Genomic DNA, 25,959 nt, shown 5'->3' on the forward strand with positions numbered 1-25,959 from the left:
AATAATATGATTGTCAATAACAGGAGAATAATTCAATAAATGACTCGCACAGCCACATAATGGAATTCTATGTAGCCATTTAAAAAGGGTTGTTAGAAATACATTTGGTGACATAGAAAGGTGGGCCTGACACAACCGTACCTCTGGGATAACAGAATTCATTTTAAAAGTTACACATGTGTGTGTGTGTGCACACATAAATAAAAAAGAAGAGTTGGTAGTAATAGTAATTTTCGTTGAGGTATTTTTTTCCCCTTGTGTGAATTTTCTTATTTTTGTATAATAAGCATGTATTGCTTTTATAGTTAAACATTGTGTAAAAAAAAAAAAAAAAAAAAAAACATTGTGTAAAAAAAAAAACCAAACTGCTATTTCTGGGTACATCTACTTTGAACCGTTCTGGCAGGAATGCCCCACGTTGCGATGAATCTGACGACCATCTTCCCTCCCAAACCTGGTCCACCTAGCTCAGCTGTTCCCCCGCCACAGGGGCAAGGGTCCTGCTCACCAAGCTGTCCTGGATGCACGGGGTCTGCACAAGCCTCTGGACTGTGTTCTCCGCGACGACTCCCAGCCAGTTGAGCGCTGCCCAGTACCAGAGGTAGTCATGGCCACCATGCCAGAAGCTCACAAATGCAAACGTCACTGCAGTGGCAAACAGTGTCCTCAGCAGCCCATGCTGGGACCCGCCTACTGGAATGTACACATACCTAGAGAGAGAAGAGGCCATCAGGAGCCATGCGGTGGACTGTCTCTGCAATACCACCTGTTTCTGCACTTGATTCTCCCGTCACACGTCGTTACTGAGCAAGTGAAAGTCCTTCCCGACTTCCAGGAGGCTGCAGAGCACTCCTGGAATTCCCCAACACACAAGACACTGGCAAAAACACAGGCTCTTTTCTGAGGGGCTTTAGGTTAAATGAATACACAGGCTCATTCCTAGAGCAAAGTAGCACTTACAAGAGGCAGGGTAAAGAGTAATGAATTCTGTTTGTAAAAGGGGCGTGCCCAACCCTGGAAGCCCAAACACAGAATGACAATTAAGCTTCCAGTTACATGGGGACCCCAACCTTCAAGACAGATATATATTATAAAGTTCAAACTATTATATTTATGGTAAGCCCAGTATTTAAGCACAATTGCTGCAATTAGGCTCATAAATAGCAGGGGCTGGGTGCAGAATAGGGTGCCAAGACCGGTTGCCCCTGCTTTCCAGGCAAGTTGCCCACAAGGAGTAGTGACTTTGCAAGAGAAGAGCTCTGTACTCACAGGTTAGCCAAATTATTGCCCAAAATGCACAGCCATCCCTTGGGTATGCTTTCTACTGCTGAGGTAGCTATTTGACCACGTATAAGCAGGACCATCTTCTTCAATCAGTATTTTCCCACTGTGGATAAAACCCACACTTTGGATTTTGAGGGTTTTTTTAAAGGCTGCTTCAATCTGGCAAGGTAGGAGCATATCCTCCTTGAAGCAGCCTTTTAACAAAGCCCACAGGATGAGGCACCTGGGTGGCTCAGTCAGTTGAGCGTCCAACCCTTGGTTTCGGCTCAGGTCATGATGCCAGGGTTGTGGGATCGAGCCCCATGTTGGGCTCCATGATGCGCATGGAGCCTGCCTGGGATTCTCTTTCTCCCTCCTTCTGCCCCTCTCCCCTGAGCTCTCTCTCACTCTCAAATAAATAATTTTTTTAGAAAATCCCATAGGCCTTTCATGCTGGTGTTTCTTTGCCCAAACTTCTTCCAGGAAGGAAAATGAAATCATCATTCCCTGAATACACAGTGTGTTCCGGGCACAGCACCAGACACTTTACCCGCATTACTTGGTTTGATCCTTTGAAGCACCATAGGGTTTACGCCTGCTGTTCCAGCATGCCAACCAGTTTACAACTTGCCCTGTTAATATATTGTTTTAATACTCTGTAGGAAATGTTATTTTGAAAATCATCTTTAAATAGAACAGTTTCATAGACAAGTCAAAAAATAGAAATGAAAACCACTCCTCAGTCGATAAATATTTCAAAAAACTATTTGGTAAGTATTTTTAAATACCCTCCTTCACTCTCAAGTGTGTTCCACTTTAGATAAAATCACATGATCAGCTTAAACAGCCCCATTTTGTAGGTGAGAAACAGGCTGAGAAGTTAACTTGACCAAGGCACACACCCAGGAAGGGGAGTAGATGCACACCTGTAACCACAGAGCCAGAGTTCCTGTTTTCCACTACACCTATATCTTCCACTCCAATCTAAAACCAGAAAGCATGTGAGAATGTAGCCATTTCAGAAATAAGTGGAGCAAAGGCTTTCTCTTGTGCAAAAACAAGCCCATCTTGACAACTAAATTAGCAAATAGGTATCCAGCACTCACTACAGATTAAGGGTTCCTCCATCTGCTGTCCAGCATTTATTTAGGCATCCAAGGCAGTCTTGACATAATGGGAAACACGGAAACATAAACCATTGTTTCTTGCCAAAAAGGACAGGTAGAGCTGGTTGTGAAACAATAGCAAACAAGTCCCCGTGTTAGGCTATATGATTTGGTCCAAAGCAGACCAAGAGAGTTTAAGTGTGGAGGAGAAGCAAGTGAGTGCCGGCAAGGCCATGGCAAGGCCAAGAGGATGAGCTTTGCTAGGCGAAAGGGAGAAGGGTGGGCACCGCATCTTGGACCTAGAAAGGCTGGGCAAGGAGCCAAAAAGGCCTGACTACCCCAGGCACAGCAGTTTTATTCAGTGCTCTGCTGCCCCCTAGAGGTTGCTTCGTTATTGGTGTAAGATATTCCTCAGCAGAAGCAAAAAATGGGCCACAATTCTCTACAGCCTCCTACCTGCCTGGAGGTAGCTGCTACCCCACCATGGCATTCCATGAAGCTGCACTTCACTTTATACAGTGTTGTCAAAAGGCTGCAGGGAGTAAGAGCGAGAGAGACAGAGAGAGATGGACAAACCAATGTTAAAATAACTGCTCTTTACAGCAAGTGTGCAGATAATTTTATAAAACAAGTTAATACTAATACCAATACTCTTCTCACCCAACATAACTATTTCATGTTGACCTTTTTATTGTATCTCACTATGTTAAGGTGAGCTCCACTGTATATATAAGAAAACCCAGGATAGGGGCATCTGGGTGGCTCAGTCGGTCAAGCATCTGACTCTTGGTTTTGGCTCACGTCACGATCTTACAGTTCACGGGATTGAGCCCTGCTCTGCACTGACAGCATTTCACTGACGGCACAGAGCTTGCTTGGGATTCTCTCTCTCCATCTCTCTCTACCCCTTCCCCACTCACTCGTATGCTCTCTCTCAAAATAAATTAAAAACAAAAAAGAAAGAAAGAAAGAAAAGAAAAGAAAACCCGGTGTAGAATAAATCCTCTCTCTCGTCATCCACACCAGTGGTCGTTCATACTGGATTCAACTCCAAGAAGGATATGACAAAGAAGTGTCTAGCCCCATAATTAGATTCACAGCTATTTTAGGGATTCTGCACTATGGCTTTATAATTTGGCCTTCAAAATGACAGCCAACAAAAATCTGAGAATTCCTCGTATTCCTAAAATTTATATACAGTAGGCCTCCAGGGACATGAGGCTGCTTATTTTAAACCAGAGGAGGGTATGGTTACCAGACTGAAAGATAAAAATCCTTTCTTCATTCTTAACTTCTGGAAGGGAGTAGGTGCATAAAGAAGGAGAGTAACAGGTTATTTTCTTCTACAAATTCTACCAGTCTTATGTCAGTTCCATGATTAATAAAAACAGAATATGTCTCTTTTTTAAAAACAGCCATGTGACCCCACTTACTGAGATCCACTGCAAAGTGAAATTGATTTCCCAAAGGAAGAAAGCTTTCAGCACCACCTTCTCAGCAAAGCAAAACATACAAAGATTTTTCTTGCCAGTGACTGTGAGCTTAGGTCTGCACAGAGCCTGCCCCTGCCAGGCAACCTCCCGAGGTCACTGCTCACAGAGAACACTGCTTGAAGAAGTTAGCAGCCATCCGCAGCAGCCTTCTTCATTTAAAACCATCTCACGGAGTCAGCGCAAGACAGCAAATCCCCAATTCAGGAGGAGTAACTTACAGTAATAATGTCCACCCTTTACTGAATGTCCGTGAGTCAGGTACTTTATGTATACTATTTCTAATCATAACAACCATCTAACAAGGAACTAATGACCAGGCCTGTTTTACACAGGAGAGGTGAAACCCTAACCGAGAACGTTCTGGTTTCAGAACTCCCAGGCCTATGTCCTAGTGTGCCATTTTTTTATTGTGATAGGAGCATTTCTTGGTGATACGTTCCTCTTATTTGACCAAATCTTCAACGCAGTCTCCACAAACACATTCACCAGTATTTTATTAACTGAAGAAATGTCCTTTGTAGGAAAGGAATCTTGCTGGGGAGAAAGATGTTTATTATTTATAAAGGCATTTGGGCCAAAGAGCACAGTACCAGAAGTCCAGAGGTATAAGTTCAAATTTTAAACAGACCAATTAGTTTCCTTCTGTCCCACAAGAAGAGAAGACACGTTCTATCTTGACCACCACACCGGCATCCTGCAGATGTCGGACTACAAAGGAGGCGGGGCATGAGAAGTGGACTCTTGGGGGGCTGTTGCTGAGTAGGTGTATGTTAAGGGAGAAGAAAATACGTATCTCTGTCAGATCCACTATGAAAAACTCAAGAATATGTCCTACAGTAGAGGAGAGGGGTGATGAGAATCCATGTGGTAAATACATTAATCTTAAAACCACGACACTCCCTTTTCCCAGGACCTACACACCAGCTCTCCAGCTTGTCATATTATCTTCAAACTCTTTGCTGGGGCCCAATGCCAGACTCCCCCCACCCCTGGAGGCAAGAGGATGAGGACACTGAATGCCTCGTTTCTCACTACCCCATGGAATGAGGTGAGGTGGGCTCGTGGGTCCCAGGGTTCGGCTACCTGTTGCTTGGCAGGGCTGAGGCAGGCAGTGACTGACACCCCATTCCAGCTCTGCCAGATCTTTCCATCCTTATTTCCCACTGGCTCTCTCAGCAAATCATGAAATCCTGAACAAATGGGGCTTTCACACCTCTATGCCTTTGGTCATACCATTTTCACGCCCTCCAACCTCTCTGGTTTTCCAACTCTAATTGAACCTACAAAATTAAGTGGTTTTTCCATCTCCTCCAGGAAGTCTCTTTAAAATATTCCCACTCTTTATTTAACCCAGGAAACCTACTGTTTGTACCACTGACTAAACACTTATTCATCAAAAGATGTCTTTTCTATTAGGTTGTCATTTAAACTAAGCTGAAAGATTCTTTCAGAAGTACTAGACATGTGATGTGGGTACACGTCTGCAAGTGTTACCATATAGTTCCTAGTTAACAGTATTTATGTACTAGCGACCTAATTTTCATAGACTCCAATAGCTTTTAAACTTGTGACAAATTGTCACCACTGCCACAGACCAACCAGGGAGGATAGTAGGAACCAAGGGAGGATTGTAGGGTCCTGCCCCAGTTACTGGGAGAAACTTCACAAGACACCTGTTCCTAAGGAATACAGACACTTGAAGGACCCTGGAGTCTCTCCATACTTTGTAATCCCTATTAGGGCCAAAGTATGTGGCTCCAAACCTCTAGACCCATCCCAACCGAAGGAGATTTGACAATGACAAGTAGTAGCCTTATAAAGACTAGAGCCTTTAGTCGCTGGGAAAGGCAAGACTTCTGGCTGCATTATGTTGTTGCTGAGGTGACCTCACCTGGTCTTCGCCTGGGCTCTAAGACATGCTCCTGCTTAGAGTTCTTGCAGAGGTGGCCAGGGTCTCCTAAACCCAGCTCTCATGGGCAGTGGCTCCCTGACCTGACCCTGGCTCTGACTGACCTTGGCGGCCCACACTTAAGTCCTCTCTCCCACAGCCCAGTCAACCTCCATCTTCTAGGTAGTGGACAAAGACCTGGTGTTTAGATCTCACAAAGGAAGCTACAGACTTGCTTATAATAAAAAGCTTTCAGAAAAAGATGCACACAGTAAAGAAGTCCAGTACAGATCGTAATGGAATTTTAATAAGTAAAAATCGGCAGCTGGTTAATGGGCAACTCTAGACTTTATCATCTCCAAAAAGCTAAGAGAGGTCCACTTTGAAAGCAGAGGGCACGTTTTAGGCAGGGCTAATTCTCAGCTCTTTCACCAAGAGATGCTGGCTGTAAGTTTTATATCCAACTCTGAAAAATTGCTCATTAAAAATGCTATGTCCTATTTGGCAACAGAACATTGTAGAGTTTATAAAATAGAGATTAAACTCAGGCTATATTTAGTCTACATTTAAACTTCTAGGTTCATGTAATTAGATGCCAACATTTTTTTTTAATTAATCTTTTCATTCCACAAAGTCAGTAGCTCAGTGCGCTGAGGTGCTGTGCTGATAAACTCAAGCCTGTAACGTCTATCCTAGGGAAAGATTCAGCTCTACCTTCACAGACCAAAACCCAAACTCTAGCTCCCCCAAAGCTCTATCTTCCTCACTGCAGAAGAGGCTGACAGAGAATGAATGGCTCAGCCCAGCCTTCTTCACCACCAGAACACAGCCCAAGTAGCAACAGCAGCCAAGCACAGGGCAAGCAGGAGAGCAACGCTTGACACCTGGAGATGTAACCTTGGTCCTGCTCTGTCACCTACCAACCACTTAACCTTGAGCTTGTCAACTAAGACTGTTCAGCTTAAGTGTGTACACCGAGCAGATACTAGGAGCACCAAAACCTTCTTTGGGTATGAGCTGCTATGAAGATCGGACGAGACAATATGTGTAAGGAGTTTAGAGATTTCAATACTCCATATGAATGGGAGGATGCATACTTACTAATAATCAGTCAGCAGCACCACACTTGTATTCAGGACAAAACAAAATGCCATTATCATAATTATCAAATGCCATTCCTATGTTTTCCATAAGCATTTGAAGGCAACAACACCTCTTACCTGGTTGCTCAGAGATTTTCTTTGCTTGAAACCATTAGCCTTAAATATGCCACCATCAGAACCAAGTTGCTCAGTGCTCAGGGGTCTAAGCAAGCTATGGATTCAACACCCACTCACGTAGATCTGTTGATGAGGCTTAGCCAAAGAGACATCAGCTCTTCTCCAAACATCTGGTATTAGCTACAGAGGGGCCTGTAGAGGGTATGTGGGTGGGTCTGTCACCAACATCTCACCTACAAATCACTGCTGCCCTTCCACTCGGGCTCCCCCTTACCTACTGAGTACAAGAACCATCTGACCAAACCCTTTCCTGGGTGACTCCTGGTTGGGCAGGGCTTAAAGAAAGTGCTTTTATAGGTTTACTCATCCAACCAGTTTAAAGTAGCCTAATAATGCTCTAGAAGGTTCAAGCTTTGGTGATACATGAGTCTTTGCAGTACTATAATCTTCACACTATAGACTAGAAGGAAAAAAAAAAAAAGAAAAAGGAAGTAACCTTTAAGATGCAATACTTCCAAACAACTTCCAGTCACAAATGGAGGAAGCGAAGGCCTAGCTGGAGGCGATCATAGACAGGGGTGCACACCATTTCCCTCTATGAGCTTTCCAACCACCTTCTGCTTATAAGCACATTGAAGCCTCAGCTCTGGGGCCCATGTCTATTTTGGGTTATAAATAAACACAGTATAAAACAGATTCTTTGGAGATTTGAGCAGAGGAGACAGAGTGGGAGTTTATACTCTTTAGTGCTATGGAGCTGAGTCTAATCGCTAATAAAAAGGTCCTTGAGCCTCAGTTTAATAACCACCAAGATTTCCTGGCTGCCTGCCTGTCTCCCCACCTTCCTCCCAAGAGGATGCTAAAAGCATCTATAAGCTTCCCTGTGCCAGATGAAAGGAGGGGTGCATGGAAAGTCAGAGGAGAAGGAGCAAACCCAGATGTCTGCATGGTGTAGGTCTGTATGGTTCCCCATCTCACGGAGGGAAAGGGTTGAAGGGAGAGATGCCATCCTTCCCTGCTCCTAACACATTTCCCAACCTTTGCTCCATCAACAGCTCCCAAACCCCAGATCAAAATTACAACCATCCTGGGCACACAACTCCTCTTATAAGCAAATGTACTGTTTCTCTCATATGCTCCCTTTTTGATCTCTGCCTCTCACCCGCATCCTAACCAGTGCCGCCCTACTGGTCTAATCTTATAACTCAATTATCATGACTGTTAGGGAAATGTTCACTACAAAATGAACTTGTACAACTCAAAAGTTGCTGCATGGGTACAATGCCTCGAGTGTCTCTGGAACGAAGGGCTCTGAAGACAAGCGTCATAAAGAAATGCCTAACTGATGACTGAAGCATTTCATTCTCCATCTGGGTTTATGGTGTAATGGTTTTAAGACAGCCATGCTAGACAGGGCCCCACATAGGTAGGAACCCTGGCCCTGACAGGTATATGGTCTATGTTCCCACAGCAACACAGTATGTCACACATAAAGTCCACTTGGTTGGTTGTTCAGGCCAAAACAAAAACTAACAGTTAAGGAAAAGAAGATGCAAGTTCTGTGTCCTCAGGAAGCATCTAGTCTGACAATGGTGGCCACGTTCTTATCCTCAGGGGGTCCTGCCTATAATAGATTCCCAATGCATCACGTCCTAAGTTAAAACCTATTTGCCTGGCTTTAAAAAGTCATTCTCCAACTGGCTCCCTCCTATGCCACCAACTCCATTCGGAGTGTCCAAAATAGGTTTTCCACTCCAGTCAGTGAACTTCATTCTTACACAGGTCTGAGCCCCAGGATCATGCCAGCCCATCCCCCAACCACAGAAGACTCCTGACCATCACTGCCACCATTTGATCTTCCAAAATGGGTTCAACACTTGCTTCAAGGGAAATTTCTCTTGCCAATCTCACTGAATGCTGGTGGCCCTTTGATTCTTCCTCTCTTCAGAATTCACATATTCATCACGGCCTCATTTCCTCAGACTTGTTGATGGGCTGCTCTCTAGCATTTCTGAGCCACTCCATCAGGTCAGCAGGCATGTAAGATTCCCCCACCTCACAGACAAGACACGGAATAGGGAATTGTGACACTTCCCTTTTTATTGCCCTCCCCCAGAGTCTACCTTAGACTCTGAATTCTTAGACTCAGTAAACCCTGATCAACTTCCTTCTTTCCCTCATCCTGTTTCCCTGATTCATCTTCCTTCCCCTTCTTTTCTTTGACTATCACTCTCTCTAAACAAAATACGATTCTCCAGCTAGAAAGTATGGCTTCACAAGCAAATGTCACTGTTTGCCACATACTTCTCTAAGGTGCATTCGGGTTTGCAGGGTAATAGTTACAAAGTCAGACTAAATCCCAGACATCAACAGGAGGTGCCCTGAGCAAGGGGACAGCTGGCAGAGACTGAGAGGTGGGATATGTGCCAACTCCAATTTCCCCAGAAAGCTGCCAGAACTACACAAAAGAAAAGGGAGATTTAACCACACAGCAAAGATTCAGTGTTAAATGTTTTTAAAACTAAAGCACCCAAGTTGGGAGGTTTAAGATTTGTGATGTTAACTTTAAAAGCTTCAAATAAAATGATGGATATGCCCATCAGTATTAGGTACCTGTGAGGGAAGGTGTTCCCAAGGCCACCAGGAGTGGGGCTTTAACCCCTCAACTTTCTGACACTATCTCTTCCTGGGCCATGAATGTCACTTCCGAGCCCAGTGTGTGTTTTTGCTACAAGAGAAGAACTGAGCTGAAGGGTCAAGATCATTGTTGAGCATGAATTAATGAATGAATACACACACACCACCTTAGAGCATAGAGGAAGGTGGGAGTCTGGATGGGTAAGTCAGTCACAGACTTCAGTGCTGGTCCCTTTTCTGGACCTTGGTTTATAACTAAGAAAGGATCAAGGGCTAGGGGAGAACTAGGGGATGAGATCTCTATAGTTTGTAAAACGAATGTTCTAGAACGATCGATCACAGTGGCATGCTGTTTTTACTGGTTTCTACTGAAACAGAGAGGATCTGTCTTTTCTAATGGATTTTCAAGACATGGAGTGCCTGAAATATGAGCTTATTCTTCTGAGTTCCCCATTTCCCCACCTCCCTGCTGCCATGAAGCTAACTCATGAATTAATGTGAAATGCACGAAGAAAGGGTTATCTGAACCTGATTCAAGGTGATGAATCCTTTCCTGGTAGCAAGTTTCTACCCACCAATATATCTGCTTTGCCAATTCATACATTTATATTCTGGACCTTCTTAAAGAGTAACAGCCCATTGGTAATGCACATCCGGGGTGGCCATGGATGGGGTTCAGTGCCCAGAAAGGGAGAAAAGCGGGAGAAAAAAATGCCAGAAGATTATCATACAGGCACCATTTTTAAAACAATGCCATTCAAGGCTGTTTTCAGGAAGAAGAAAAATAAAGGTCTCAGGCACCGAGGTGATTTCCAAAAAATAATCAAAGCAAAATGGTTGCTGGTGGTAATAAGAGGCTACTCCCTCTCTGGACTGAAATCAGCACTCCGACAAATCAGCTCTGACATAACGATTTCAACTGCCTCTCATTTATCGTAATTATGATCCACAATCCCTATCAGGCATGATACTTTAAGGCTGGGTACTGGAAGGGAAAACTGATAATGCTTGGGTTTGAGCACAAATGGCAATAAATCTGCAGCAGCATCCAACACAACCATGCTAGCACAACATTTACGGAAACAAAGCAAGAACATCATCTCATGCCCGGAAAACAATGCCCCAGTAAGCATTCTTCCCTTAATGCAGTGAGAGGCTGCCCAGATGACACTGCTTATTCGAAAGATCCCATGGTAATTGAATGAACTCTTGAGTGCACATTAGAGATTAATATTTTAAGAGCTGGCATTTTACAGAGACAGTCTAAGAATGACATTCAATGTGTGTCACAAAAGGCAGAGTCTTCCATGGATTAAAAATGCCACTGTTCATGCAGTAAAATCATAAGAAATCCACAGATGTCAGGTGTGGAACTGGATATTAACATCGTAATCTGTGTTGGAAAGCAGTCCCATCCCAAGGGTTGAGCAAAGAAGTAGACCACAAGAGTGGCATTTCACTTGCTCCCTGGGCTCCTTCTCAAATGCAGTCAAGATGAACAAAGATGTTTTATGGGCTGGAGAGTACAGTGCTTGACTTTTACCTTACTCCTGAGAAAGGTGGGCAGAGAGAATGGGGAGTAATCGAGCAGTCCCCAGCTACAAGCGGCGAATGTGGCTGCAGACAGAAACCAGGTCTTGAGTCTGGGGAAGCAGAGAGGCGCTCGGGTTCAAACAAAAGAAGTGATGTTCCTGGATCTTCCCTCCAACACCACGGTCCTGCCATCCAAGCCTATAGCCAGTGAAGCTGCAGACAAGGGCAGTTCCCAAGAGGAGCCACTTCTTGGGGGCCAAAGAGCAACAACATCCCCTCAGAGCCCCTGGGTATGTGCCAGGCTCTGCCTCCACCTCCATTGCCCTGAACAGCAGTGACCCAGGCAGGGCCCCAGAGTCTCCATCTAAGAGACAGGTTTATAATCCATGTCCAGTTCACCTCATAGGCTTGTATGTGGTGATCAGATAAACCAAAAAGGATGAAAAGGAACTAAAACATAACGTAAACATGATTATTATACTACCAGAATATACATAATAGTGTATTAGGGATACTATCATCTATAAAATCAGGGAAGGAATTTCCATTGAGTTAAATATGTTGCTTAATAAAGAGGAGAGAGAGAGAAAAAACAGACTGCTCACTTGAGCCAGACACCTTGCTAAACATTTTCTGGGTGTTATTCAATTTTCAAAACTAACCTGAGAATTCTCCACCCCACCTCCAACCCAATTGACAGATGAGGAAAATAGAGCTCAGAGAGGTTATTTACTTCCCTAATCACAGAGCTGGCAGACTCCTTCCATGGGACATCAGAGAGCAGAGCCTGGACCAACTGGGGAAAATTACAAGGAAGCATGTCCTACACAGCTAGTGGTGAAGGGGAGAGTGAGATTCAAGTCTGACTCCAAAATGTGTGCTTTTTTTTCACTAGATCAAGTGGTTTCTCCAAGATAACTATGGATGTTAGGCATAGATGACCCATATGCTTCACATTTAAAAAAAAAAAAAAACAGATACTACTTAACCTAATAATTTTTACCTTTTAAAGATATCTACTGAATCCCTAGTAGGTGGCAATTCCCATGCTCAGTGCTTTATAAAGTATTTCACTTGATTTAGATGGTACTTTAGCATTTTTTAGTGTCTCAGAGTCATTTTTGTGAACTTAAATTATCATCATAGCAGCAAAGCATGATAGTTCTAGATTACCAGAGGGTCCAACTCACTATGAGATGACAAAAAAAAAAAATTTCCAATCCATTTCCACTCAAATAAATCTGGTGGAAACTTATAACACCTCCAAGTCTAGAGGGAGGAAGAAAGGATCTCAGAGGCCATCTTGTTTATGGATCCCTGTACCACACCCACAACCAGAAGGCATCCAGCCTACACCTCAATATGTTCAGTGACCAAGAATTATCGACTTCTGGAAAAAGTCTTTTCTACCATTTTTTTTGGCAATTTAGATTGAACAGAACATGCTTCTCTGTACTTTTCACCAATTAATCCCAGTTCTCTTTCTGAAGAAACATGGAACAAATGTAGCAGGTCTGTAGCCAGCAGCCTGTCAAATATCTGATGAAGGTCCTCCTCTGTCTCCAAAGGCTTAAATTTGCAGGTGACATATCCTCAGTTTCTTTATTCATTCTTTTATATCTGGTTCCAAATCTCCTATCATAGTTCACTCTTTTCTAGATATCTCCTCACTTGTCCGGGTTCCTCTGGGATTATGGTACCTGAAGCATATTGAACATTTATGGAATGACATGAATAATGAATAACAGACTAGGAATACCCATTCTTTTTCTAATCATATATTCATATAATTGACAAATATTTTCTAGGCATCTACTATGTTCCAGGAATCATGCTAAGCACTGGAGACATATGGGAACGTGCCATGTAAGACTGCCCTCACAGAGCTTGCATCCAACCTGTTATACTGACAAAAACCCATGAGGACATTGGTTTCAGGGCAGCCTTACCTCATACCAAAGGTTACACTCACTGCTTTTCGGAGAAAGTCAAGATCACCATATGAGAGTGTCTTCATCTTCTTCCCTAACCACATACATCTTGGCACCTATCCACCCATTCACTTGTGTTCCCATAGTGGAAGGGATGGACTTCCCATGACTAAAATGAACTCTGCTCTTTGGTTTTCTCCCCTTCAGCCTCATGAGGGACCATGCTCCATCAGTTATTCACCCCTCTCCTTACATCTTCATCCAGGGTATGTGAACTGATTCTCTCCTTAGCATACACATTCCAGCCCCTCCCATTTTATAAACACCTTTATTTCATCCCACAACTTCTACACCTTCAGTTTTGATCCTAACTTCTTTTCTTCTGAGCCACTTCTCCATATCCTTGACAGAGCAGGCCACACACAGTCTCTAAGTCCATCCCTCCCACCCACTCCCTAACCTACTGCAGTCTGACTCCTGCTCCTCCCCATTCCATTTAAACAACTTTCGTCAAGGTCATTAACATTCTCCAAATTGTCAAAGCCAAGGGATATATTCACATCCTTCTTTCCATGTCTTATCTGCCACATTTGGCTTTGACTGTGCCTTCCATATCTTACTACTGTAGTACGACTTACATTCACTTTAGAAAAATTAGAAACAGATACACTAAAAAATCCAAAAATAACTACCAATAACCTTTTTTGTATATCCTCTTTGACATTTTTCTATAAATGCACATAGATGTATACTTCTCTTAAGAATAGGATCAGGGGTGCCTGGGTGGCTCAGTTGGTTAAGCATCCAACTTCACCTCAGGTCAGGATCTCACGGTTCATGAGTTCGAGCCCCGCATCAGGCTCCGTGCTGATAGCTCAGAGCCTGGAGCCTGCTTCAATTTCTGTGCATCTCTGTCTCTCTCTGTCCCCTCTGCCCCTTTCCAGCTCATGCACTGTCTCTTTCTCTTTCTCTCTCAAAAATGAATAAACATTTTTTTAAAAAAGAATAGAATCATGTATCACTTGAGGAAACTGCTCTGTTCATCTAATCTATCATGAGGATACTTCCGGGTTTTTTTTTTAATATTTTTATTTAAATTCTAGTTAGTTAACATACAGTGCAATATTGGTTTCAGGAGTAGAATTCAGTGATTCATCACTTACACAGAATACCCAGTGCTCAACACAAGTGCCCTCCTTAATACCCATCACCCACCTCCCCCCATCAACCCTCAGTTTGTTCTCTATTCCTTCCATATTCACATTTTTTCCTCCCTTGGCTCCAGTGAAACCACTCTCTTCACTTTCCTTTCATCTCTAGAGCCATCATTTCTCAGTCTCTCATCACAGGCTTCTCATCCTCTGCCTAGTTCTAAAAACTTCAGCAACTTCTCTCCCAGACTTCTCTGTGTTCACACCGGGAGACTGCATCGGCACATTAACAAAGCAATTACTGGAGCGTGGGTTCATCTACCACATCAGCCAGCTAGTCAGCCACACACAACAGGTAAACAGTGATGCTAACATACACAAGGTGCTCGGGGCATGTCTGCTACACTAATCAGAAGGCAAGAGGAAGGGGGAGAGGAGTTCTAGGGAGGGCTACTGCTGGGGAAGTGACTTTTCACATTTGAAGACCAACATAAGGGCAAGAAAAAGAAGAAACAAAGGATGAAGGCAAAATGACAAAGAAGCATCAAAACCAAACTCCCTCCTTTCACACCTTTGCTGCAGGCTGGACGTGTCATGGAATTGCTGAAGTGTGTGACAGAATGGGCAAGAAGTAGCTCCTAACTACCCCTCGCCATCAGCCTCCAATAATCACTGTGCAAGGGGACCCCTATGAGGTGACCCTGAAGCAGCTCTCCCTGGATTTCCCTCTGCTGCAGAGTTGAAGAACCCTCCCCACCAGGCTTCCCACTCGTCACTTCATAGACTGCCTTCCACTACCTCACCCCAATTTCACCTTTCAGCCCCTTCCCGGATTAACGTCATTCATCTGCCAAACCCAAATGATCACCCTCACCTCGGACACAATCTTTTCTGCTATTCTTAAATTCTTAGGGTTTTTACAACTACACAAGTTTCCATTTCACTTTCTTGACTGCACAGAACTGCCATAGGGCTGAGACCTAGTATGTTACTTGAATCCATATCCCCAAATGCCCAATACACTTCTGTGTTCCTCTGGGTGCTTGCCATAGGCAGAACCACCCAATTCAGGGCACTAAGATAAGAAGAGGCCTTGGGGCTCCTGGGGGGCTCAGTCAGTTAAGCATCTGACTTTGGCTCAGGTCATGATCTCATGGTTCATGAGTTAGAGCCCCATGTCAGGTTCTGTGCTTGACAGCTCGGAGACTGGAGCCTGCTTCAGTTTCTGTGCCTCCCTCTCTCTCTGTCCCTCCCCCATTTGTGCTCGCTCTCTCTTTCTCTCAAAAATAAAAAAACATTCAAAAAAGAAGAAGAGGACTTAAAGCACAGTGGTTCTAACAGAGCATGGGTTTCCCCCAGAGCTCTAATGCCACCTTCACTTCTCAGTTGTGAGGCAGTGGCAGAGAGTTTATGTTCTCTGAGCCTCAGGTCTCTAATTGGTAGCATATAAAACCCATAGAGATGCTGTAGAGATTAACTGAGATACTGAAGGGAGAGAGCTAGAACAATGCTTGGCATACAGCAAGCACTCAAAAGATGTCAGATGTCAGCTGTGACAAAGAAAACACATTTAGAAGCAGTCAAGTAAGAGAAAGCCAAGGGCTCCTGCACTTCTATTGAAGCATTAACATCCCCACATCCACTGTAACTTCAGAATTTCTCACCTACTCCCCACTTCCTGACCCTTGATGACTGGATTAAAAAGAATTTCTACAAAGCACTCTTTTGACGAGCATCACATTCCTTAACAAACTGCCTAAGTGGAAGCCCCCAGTGTCAACAATCCAGATTAGAAAAATACACATTATTCCTAAGTATCTTCTCTAATTAGTGTTTGTATGATTTGTACAGCTAATATATTTTACACTAGAGAGTGTTCTAGAAATACCAGTAAATTCCCCGTCTCCTAAGTGTTCACCAGCTACCTAAAGTTGAACTGGCTTTTTGCATGATATTTGTGAACTGTAATCCTGTAATTAAGGCCTCATCGGTCCCTGCAACGCCAGTGCTCTGTAATGGTTGGTATAATGTAATCAAGTTTAGGTCGTATTCAGTTAGTCTCTGTTATTCTCATTAATTCACGTATTAAATCAATACCCACTATGGGCACCCACTATACACCAGGCATCGCGCTAAGTGCTGGGGATACACACACTTCAGTGATGTCCCTGTGCAATTTTTACGGCACTGGGTAGGTCTTGTTTCACCATCTCTAAATGAGCCTTCATTAAGGATTTTGTTAAGTGGCTCTTCATCACCAGGCATCGTGCTGGGCACGATGAGGAAGATAAAGATGCTGGAGGTACAATCCGTACCCTCAGTAAGTTTATCGTCTGGTTGACAAACAAAACAAACACTGAAAAAGACAGCAGTGTCAGGCAGTGTAAGCAGCACCAAAACAGGAATCTAAATGAACATTTATCCAGTACCTTCTACCTGTAGCCACTTGGCTGGGCACCTGCCATATTTAAAACGAGGAGGTAGGTTAAAAACCCTCAATTTTCCAGATGAGAAGACGGACTCACTGAGTTTAGACGTGGACTCAGATCTGTCTCTGAAACTGGCATCTTATCACCATATTGTGCTCTTAGCTCAACTTTGTCACCTAGACCTATTTATGCATTTATACTGATTTATACAAAATTTATGCAATGAGGTACAGAATCATTGTTAAGTGTCTTGCTCGTATTTTAAAATTATGAATAGGTTTGTTTTGGCTCACCCTAAACCTCAGCTAGGGACTGGAATGTGGCAAAGGATTCTGTATTTAAACCAGGAAAGCAGGGGGTTACTATCATCGTATTCCTCAGTTCTTTACCTGAGAAAAGGTACATATGACAGAACCCTGCAGAGCACCTGGCTCTCAGTAATCATGAACTTCTGCAATAGGCTGGATTGTGTCTCTCCCCAGATTACTATGTGGAATCCTAACCCCCAGTGTGATGGTCCCGAGAGGAGAGCCCTTGGGAATGAGATGAGTGCCCTCATAAAAGAACCCCAAAGAGCTCCTTTGCTTTTTCCACCGTATGAGGATACAATGGAAGTCGGCAGCCTGCAGTCAGAAGAGAATTTCCACCAAAATCTGACCACGTGACACCCAAACCTTTACTACCAGCCTCCAGAAGTGTGAGAAATAAATTTCTGTTGTTTATAATCCACCCAGCCTATGACATCTGTGACAGCAGCCCATACGCACTAAGACAGCTTCCATTGTCCCCATGGGCAGCACAGCTCAAGGTTTGGCATTTCTGAATCTGCAAAGGCACCCAAGTCAAAAAGAAAGGGAAGGGGATTTTATTTTGATGAGGTACCAATAGTTCATTTTTGCTTTTGTTTCCCTTGCCTCTGGAGACATGTTGAGTAAGAAGCGGCTGGAAATAGAGGGTATTATGCTAAGTGAAATTAGTCAGAGAAAGACAAATATCATATGACTTCACTCATATGAGGACTTTAAGACACAGAACAGATGAACATAAGGGAAGGGAAGCAACAATAATATAAAAATAGGGAGGGGGACAAAACATAAGAGACTCTTAAATATGGAGAACAGAGGGTTACTGGAGGGGTGGTGGGAGGAGGGTGGGCTAAATGGGTAAGGGGCATTAAGGAATCTACTCTTGAAATCATTGTTCCACTATATGCTAACTAACTTGGATGTAATTTTTTAAAATTTTAATTAATTAATTTAAAAAAGGGAAGGCGCATCCACTGTGCTCTCCTCTGCTCATCTCGGCTAATGATGTCTCTGTCATCCCCTTTCCACCGGCTCTTTCCAACCAAGAGCTGTGCACCACAGACATGGCTCAGAATAATCCAACTTTGAGAAAACCAGCAAAGCATGAGAGAGACAAGATACACACATTCCCATTTTTTTCTTCAAGTAAAAATAACTTCGCGGAAGCCAGTTATGCTCTCATCCTGCTCTTTTTCTTCCTTTCTCACAATCTTAAAGAGAATAAAATAATAATAATGATACCACCACCACTTTCAGAAACTAAACACCAGCTCAAAGGTAGAGCCCTGGTCTTTAGATGGTACTAGAGAGAGAAAATGGAGGACTGAGTGCCCCAATAATGTGGGTTTCCAAATGATTCTAAGATTTCGTGGTAAAGGAAAGCACAGGAAACCTTTTACAGAGTGGCAGAGTTTTGAGGTGGTCAAACCAGAAGAAACAAACAGTGTGTTGTGGGCTAAAAAGCCTGTAGGGCCTTCTGATGTCACAGTGGACCATAGCCCTCAAATGTCCTGACCACGACCAGAGAGGGTCACTCTCAAGTTGTTTCAGACTAATCAGGTTCTTGGCCTCATTAGAAATGCTTCTGGGTGAAAATGTTGTAATTTCTCAGATAATACGTTGTGGGGTCTGGGACACATTGTTTCACTAATGTCTCTCTCTCTCTCTCTCTCTCTCTCTCTCTCTCTCTCTCCCTCATACACACACACGCACACACACACACATGCACACACACAAATACCTTCATTTTCCTGGGTAAGTAGCACAACGACTACATGACCAAAAGAAGGGACCAGTCACCACAGAGCTGCCAGTATAGCAACATAATCAGATTGAATCCTGGCTAGGCACATGCAGACCAGACGTAGATCTCCATCGCTGACGTGTGGCCCCCAGAACACTCAGTGGGAAGACCAGGCCATTTTTGTGGATGGCAGCATTGCATGGTGGAAAGATGCAGGTGTAGTAGTGAGCTAGGCCTGGATCCAAGGCCTAGCTACTGCTTATATCATCAGCATGACTATCCGAAGGGAGCTAAAGTCTGTGCTAAATAATATATGCTGAATGGAATTAAAAATTCAATCTATTATTACTAAATCCTGCTTCACATTAACCTCTACTGACAAATCTCTCTTCGAGCACTTAGAATCTACTCTAATGATTCAACAGCTATTTACCAAGCACCTAATATGGGCCAGAGATTAAATTATTTACTTCCAATCGTAAACAGAATAGACAAAGATCTCTACTTTCATGGAGCATTCTAGTGGCAGAGACTTAAACAGGTAAACAAATGCATAGGTGATATACTTTCATTAATAATTTCTGTGAGGCAATAAAGCAAGATAAAGGGCTAGAGTCAGAGCACATAATTTAGAATCCCACCATAGACGGCACTGTGTTACTATGCGTTCCTATGTGTTAATTTATACCCTGAACTGGGAGATAAACCTCTTGCACATACAAAGCACATGTTGTAAGTCTTCATTCCCTCTGACATCCATTAGAGTGCTGAGTACACAGTAAATGCTCAGAAAATTCTTACCAGTTGACTAAGAATGAACTGACTAAAAAGTATTCTGTAAGTTAGACATCATCTAATCTCATGAGTTACTACTTGACATCATCATAAAATAGAAACTTTGGAAATGCAGTCTCGTCACTACTTCCAGACCAAGAATTCTGATATATACTTCTCATCCTTGCAACAAATCTGACCCCAAGAAAGTCCCAAGCCACCCATTTCAATTTCTTTGGGCACCTTTCCCAAGGATGCCCCATCATACCACATACCAGCCATTGCACCCCAATCTATGGATACCAAACCACAAGAATAACTGAAAAATTCTAAGTGGATCAACAGCATCTTTCCTCTAGAGCCGTTTGGGAGGTTTGAAGAAAAGGGCAGAGATTGTTTACCCAATTGAAAATGAAAGTATTTTCCTTCCTCACTTTTCCAAAATTCGTAAGCCCTTTCAACCAGGAACTTTCAAAACTGACCAGGAAACAGCAAGAAAAAAAGTTACCAAATCCATTTCCTAATGCTAGAAAGATTATTTTTCCTTCCCTGTCCCTTCTCCCTAGCAATTCTCCCACTAGGATCCCTAAACACCACAAACCACTTAAGCCAACAAAAACAGATATGTAAGACCCAGGGGCAAGTCCTGGAAGGTGGCAAGGGTCTGACCTTCAGGACACTGTATCCTTTGTTTCCAAGTCAAGTAACAAAGAATGAAACACGGGGTCAGCCAGGTAGGAGTCACTACCTTCGATTAAAGCACCGATTATCCTGATTCTTTCTGTAATAGGGACCACCATGCTTTGTGAAAAACATTTTATATTCACTTGGCTTTCTTTTATCCAACTACCATTTGTTGGGTACCTTTCAGTAGAGGGTCCTATGCTAGGTGCTATAAGCAATTCAAACCTAAGAAGAAAAATCTTTGCCATCAAGTAACCTGCAATATAGTATTACCTCCAGATACAAGGTGGAATCAATCATTATCACCACCTAAGCTCAAGAAAAGACCCTGGGGATCCTGGTCCACATAAGGTGTACCCACTTGCCCAAGACATAGCTGAAGGTCAAGTAAGAAGACTGTTCTTCTGGCCCTCTAGAACATGTGTTCAAATGTCCATGTGGACCGTGTCATCTGACCTATTCCACTCACATACTCCTGGCCACCTAGATAATCAGCCAATAATCTTGCCCACTCCTTTCCTGATATTAGTTTACAAATAAGGCCCTGGGTGTCTATTACCCAGGCAGGAAACATTCATACCAAAATGTAATTTGAGTTATGATCTTCAGGCTGAAGAAGATTCCAACTTTTCAACTCTGAACTAGGGGTTTGTAGAGGTGGAAAGGTGGGGAGAGAGGAAGCTGGCTAGTCTCATATTCACCTGTCATCCAAGGAAACTGATATCTGTGAGGGTATTTACTGTAGTGAACCGGTCCTTGACATAATACATTCTTTCTGGGAGTGCCTGGGTGGCTCAGTCAGTTAAGCATCTGACTCTTGATTTCAGCTCAGGTCATGATCTCATGGTTCTTGAGTTCTAGCCCTGTATTGGGCTCTGCACTGACCATGCAGAGCCTACTTGGGATTCATTTTCATTCTCATTCTCTCATTCTCATTCTCATTCTCTCTCTCTCTCTCTCTCTCTCTCTCTCTCTCTCCCCCCCCACCCCCCACCCATCCCTGCTCGTTTTCTCTCCCTCTCTCTCTAAACACATAAACATTAAAAAATTTTTTAAAAAGATCTTCTTTCTGTATATTTATCCAGCAATTTACTGTCAGTTAATAACATAGTGCATTTAATGCCTTAAATAAGCTGTATACCCAAAAGTTGGTCCCAACAACACAGAGCCTCTCTTCCTGAGGTCTCTTTCTCATCTACGGGTCTTTGACACCAGTGGCCCTTTTCCATGCTCCTTTAGCCTCTCAGGGTAAGGACTAGGTATGGGTGACAACCAGCACAACATATAGGAAGCATCATGGAATTTGAGTCCCATGCCCCTACATCCTTAATGCTATACCCTTCTTGATGTAAAGGGACAAAATGCCTAAGCCCTTCAGGAAGTCACTGGCTTTGAGCCAGTTTTCCAGTGGCACTGAATTATGCTGAATCTGATACACTTACTCTCCCAGAACAAGTCATACTCATTTGTGAGTGGCTGGTCAGGTTAGGGGTGAAGCCTGTGGTCAGTGGATTGTTATTTTGGGTAAATTATATGAAGTTAAATTCCATACTTTCAGTCTCATCAGTACCAGTCTCCAACTCAAAGAGCTAATCAACAACATCTGCCAAACTACAATCAATTAAATGTGGCAAGAAAGCAAAGCTGTGGTGTCAGGCTTCAGACTGCTTCTGGGTCTGCAAGATAACGCATGTATGTGTGCATCAGTGGAAAGAAAGGACACGTGGGGATAGGACAGTGATGTAGTACTGGCCTGACAACAGGATAACAAGCCTCCAGCACCTGGGGAGTGTGGGGAGCAGTGGGGAACAGGATGGTTGTGCCTGTTTTTATGTAATAATGCACTTAGCAAATGCCTGGAGGCTGAACACAGCCAGGGCATCTAGTGACAATCAAAAAGAAACAGCCCTTGCCCAGGTAGAAATGACAATTTAGCAAGGGTAGAGTCAAATTACAGAAGGTTTTGGGTTCTTGCTCCTTTAAGAAAACCTAGAGAAAGATACTATTTAAGAGGAAATTCTTGGGGCGCCTGGGTGGCTCAGTCAATTGAGCATCAGACTCTTGATTTCAGCTCAGGTCATGATCCCAGGGTTACGGGATCAAACCCTGGGTCAGGCACCATATGAGTGTGAAGCCTGCTTAAGATTCTCTCTCTCCCTCCACCCCTCTCTCCCTCTCCCCTGCTCACGCATGTGTGCACTGTCATGCACTCTCTCTCTCTCAAAAATAAATAAATAAATAAATAAATAAATAAATAAATAAATAGGGGCACCCAAGTGGCTCAGTCAGTTAAGCATCCAACTCTTGATTTCAGCCCAGGTCATGATCTCACAGTTGGTAGGATTGAGCCCTGTGTGGGGCTCTGCGCTGACAGCATGGAGCCTGCTTGGGATTCTCTCTCTTCCCCTCTGTCTCTCTGTTCCTCCCAGGCTCACGTGCTCGCTCTCTCTCTCAAAATAAATTTAAAAAATATTTACAAAAATTCTTAAAAATAGGAGTGCCTGGGTGGCTCGCTCAGTTAAGTGTCCAACTTCGGCTCAGGTCATGATCTCATGGTGCATGAGTTCAAGCCCTGCATTGGGCTCTGTGCTGACAGCTCAGAACCTGGAGCCTGCTTCAGATTCTGTGTCTCGTCTCTTCTCTCCCTCTCTCTCTGCCCCTCCCCTGCTTGCACTCTCTCTTTCTCTCTCTCAAAAATAAATTAAAAAAAACATTTAAAAAATTAAAAAAAAAATTTTTAACTTAAAAATAAATAAATAAAATAAAAGGAAACTCTCTGCAGAGTCAGGAAACCCGAAACAGTACTGGAAGGGGCTGGGGGTGGGGGGGATTATTACACACTCCTTTCCCAACCACCACATGATGGCTCAAGCATGATGGCTTGAGCAAGATGGCTCGAGGTGCCCACAAGCTGAGAAAAAGACAGTGCTGGAGAGAAAGAGGAGGAGCAAGAGAGCAGAGTAGAATGAACCCTCTGCAGACCACAGTTCTGATTCTTCGTAAAATACTTTCTCAAATGAAAACTGTCACCGAAAACAAAACAAAACAGAAAATCAAGGGGAAGAAAGGATTTAAAGAGAATAGAGCAAAGATGGCTGCTCTTATGAAAACAGGGACTCCAAACATCAACATTAATAAGCGAATTTATTGGTGGCAAGAAATTCCAATCAATACTAATCAGGCTCAGCTGGCCCGCTTTTCCTTGCTGGTTTTAATGACACTTCCTAGCCCTTATCTGATTGGGACCCCACACGCATGCATACTAATGAGGCCACCAGCACAGAATTTATTCCTGGGCTTCGAAGGAGCCTGATGGGCACCATGTCTGTCCCCGAGTATCTGTCAGCCAATATATGAGAATTGCGCCATTAATTCAGTTGGCTTGTTGGTTAGCCCCTAAAGGTTTCAACCTGTATGCTTGATGGCTACACATGGCTGAATCCTGTCATCTAACAGTTATGAGGAATAGCATGTGGAAAACTGGCTGGTTTGAAATAGTGCAGACTCCCCTCTGAAAATAGAAAACCAGAGAATTCCTGCTTCGGACGGTGATTTAATGATGGCCTCTCCTGACATTTCCCTAACTGTCCAGCTATCCCATAGCATTTCTTCCCTCCCATAGACACCCCCTTCTTGGGTGCCCTTAACAGGATCTCAACCCAATTCCAGGACTTCCGCAGCCATTTGTCCCACAGCTCCACTCCCACACACAAATTCTAACTCTTCTCCTTCCTGCCCACCACCCCAGTACCTGCCCCCAGCACAGGCAGGAGCTATCGTGCATTCCACCAGCCTGGAGAGAAAGACAGTAAGTTTTGTGGACAAACGTCTCTCCACCCCTTATGTGTGCTTTACCTCTGGCGTCAGGGTTGGGGGTGGGGAGGAGCAGGCAGAAGGAGGTGGTCTTAGGTGAGCGCTTAGAACAAAATGGCCATCCTCTTTCTTTCACGCTGCCCCTGCTTCTTCAAAATGGCCAGTGGTCAGCTCTTCCTTATGGCAATGTGTCCAAACGTCAGTCTTTTGTGGCAAGTGTTTATTTGTTCTTTAAAAGGAACTCCTCCTCCAGCACCTGCATACGAGATATCCTTCTCAAGTTCACCACCATCCTCTGGTCCCTCTTAGAGGAGGCTCAATCCATATCTTCTTGCTTCTGGGACTCCTTACCTTGTGGGCAGCCTTCTTGGCAGGTGGGGAAATGGGAAAAAGAGAAAATACCAGCAAGATGGCTCAAGCCCAGCTACCTTCAAAGGGGCCCATTCAATAGACATGAAGTTCATGTACTCTAGCCCTGCCAGATGACTGACAGGAGACTGCTTGATGGCATCCCTTCCAGACCCTCCACCTCTCTCCTGACCCTGTTTTCAAACCACAGCAGCTTTGGGCATTCTCCAAACCTGGTGGCTTGATGACTTTCAAAGGTGAAGCCATTGCTAGTCCTCATTTAACTGAGGAGTAAGACTTTGGGGGACCCCCACTATTTATGAGTTAATCTCTTGGGGTCTTCCTCTCTCAGTTTTAGAGAGGAGTAACACTCCTTCTCCTTCCCCCAAGATATAGGGAAAAGAGGACATGAAGAGCATTTCTTTATAAACACCTCAGTTCTCCTAACCCTTCCTCTTCCCTCCTAACCCTTCTCTCTTTCAGTCCCTTACTATGGTCAGGAAAGCGATGGGAAGGGGCCTATAAGGCTGCTTCTCTGACTCAGGACTTTCAGTAAGGTCTGGGAGCACTTAGAATTCTGAATTCTGAACTGAGAATGTGGAGCCATTTGGCTCTTGTCCCAGCTTTGGGTCTTCACCAGCTCCACGGAATAAATAGAAACTCTTGTGGCTTCATGTCCCCAAAGTTACCCACTCTTGGCTCAGATCTCCACTGACCACATGAGGCACCTTTTAGAAAGACTTGATGCCATACAAATCCATCCCTAAAGACAGGCAGCCCAGGGAAACCCATTCTCCTGGGCATGGTTTAGGGATGGCATCTTCCCATTTAAAGGACCTCAGCACCTTCAAACTGGAAACTATCCCCTTCCTTCCCAGCGTCTCTCCCAATACACACACCACACCTACCTGTGTACTCACACACATGCTCACAACACCTCCATGGGGAGACACACACACACACACACACCCCTGACTCACACAAAGTGAGAGGGGCCTAGTCTCTGGGTAGAGTGAAGAGTGCCTTTGTCCCCAGACCCAAATCTCAACCTTTAGGAGCCAAACCCTCCATGGATCTCTCCCCAATACTTCACTCAACGGTGCAATCACTTCCTTGGCCCTCAGAGTAAGAGTGTCTTTGAAGCAGAACACCAAACCAAAGTTTGTCATCCAAAGTCAGGAGGACCAAGCAGCAAACTGAGGCTATGCCCCTAGTTGAACTAGGGTAGAAGGCTATGGTTCTCCTAGAAATAATTAATTAATTCAACAAGTATTTTTGAGCCCCTACATTATCACAGACACTCTGGAAGGCACTGATACAGCAGTGAACAAAACTTATAATTACACAATTAAAACAGTAGGTGGGTGCCCTCATCCTAAAATTATTAACTTATCTTTTTATTGCCATTATTATTATTATCACTATTACTACTGCTGCTGATGATTTATCTTTCTGAAAATGCCTGCTAGACAAATCATGGGCATTCACTGCCCCCCTCCCTGTCTCTCCACACACAGTGTTCATAAACCCTGTCAACCCTTGATTTTGCTCGCTCATGCAAGGCTTCGCATGCCTATGATGTATGACAACATAAACGGAGCCTGCTCCACTTGAAATTTTCAATAAAAATACAGATCTAA

The 25,959-nt window shown here is 43.8% G+C and overlaps 1 protein-coding gene across 7 annotated transcripts in view; it reads right to left on the bottom strand.

Moving 5' to 3' along the window:
* The window catches only part of HHAT (hedgehog acyltransferase), a 326,701-nt gene that overhangs the window by 84,904 nt on the left and 215,838 nt on the right, over positions 1–25,959 (bottom strand). For all 7 annotated transcript variants that reach the window (XM_058701854.1, XM_058701853.1, XM_058701849.1 and 4 more), the window contains one exon: positions 509–710. In XM_058701854.1, coding sequence (XP_058557837.1) covers positions 509–710 — 202 coding nt within the window. The remainder of the gene's footprint in view (positions 1–508; positions 711–25,959) is intronic.

This window comes from Neofelis nebulosa, chromosome 15 (genome assembly GCF_028018385.1).
Source record: "Neofelis nebulosa isolate mNeoNeb1 chromosome 15, mNeoNeb1.pri, whole genome shotgun sequence".
In the NCBI taxonomy this organism is placed as follows: Eukaryota; Metazoa; Chordata; class Mammalia; order Carnivora; family Felidae; genus Neofelis; species Neofelis nebulosa.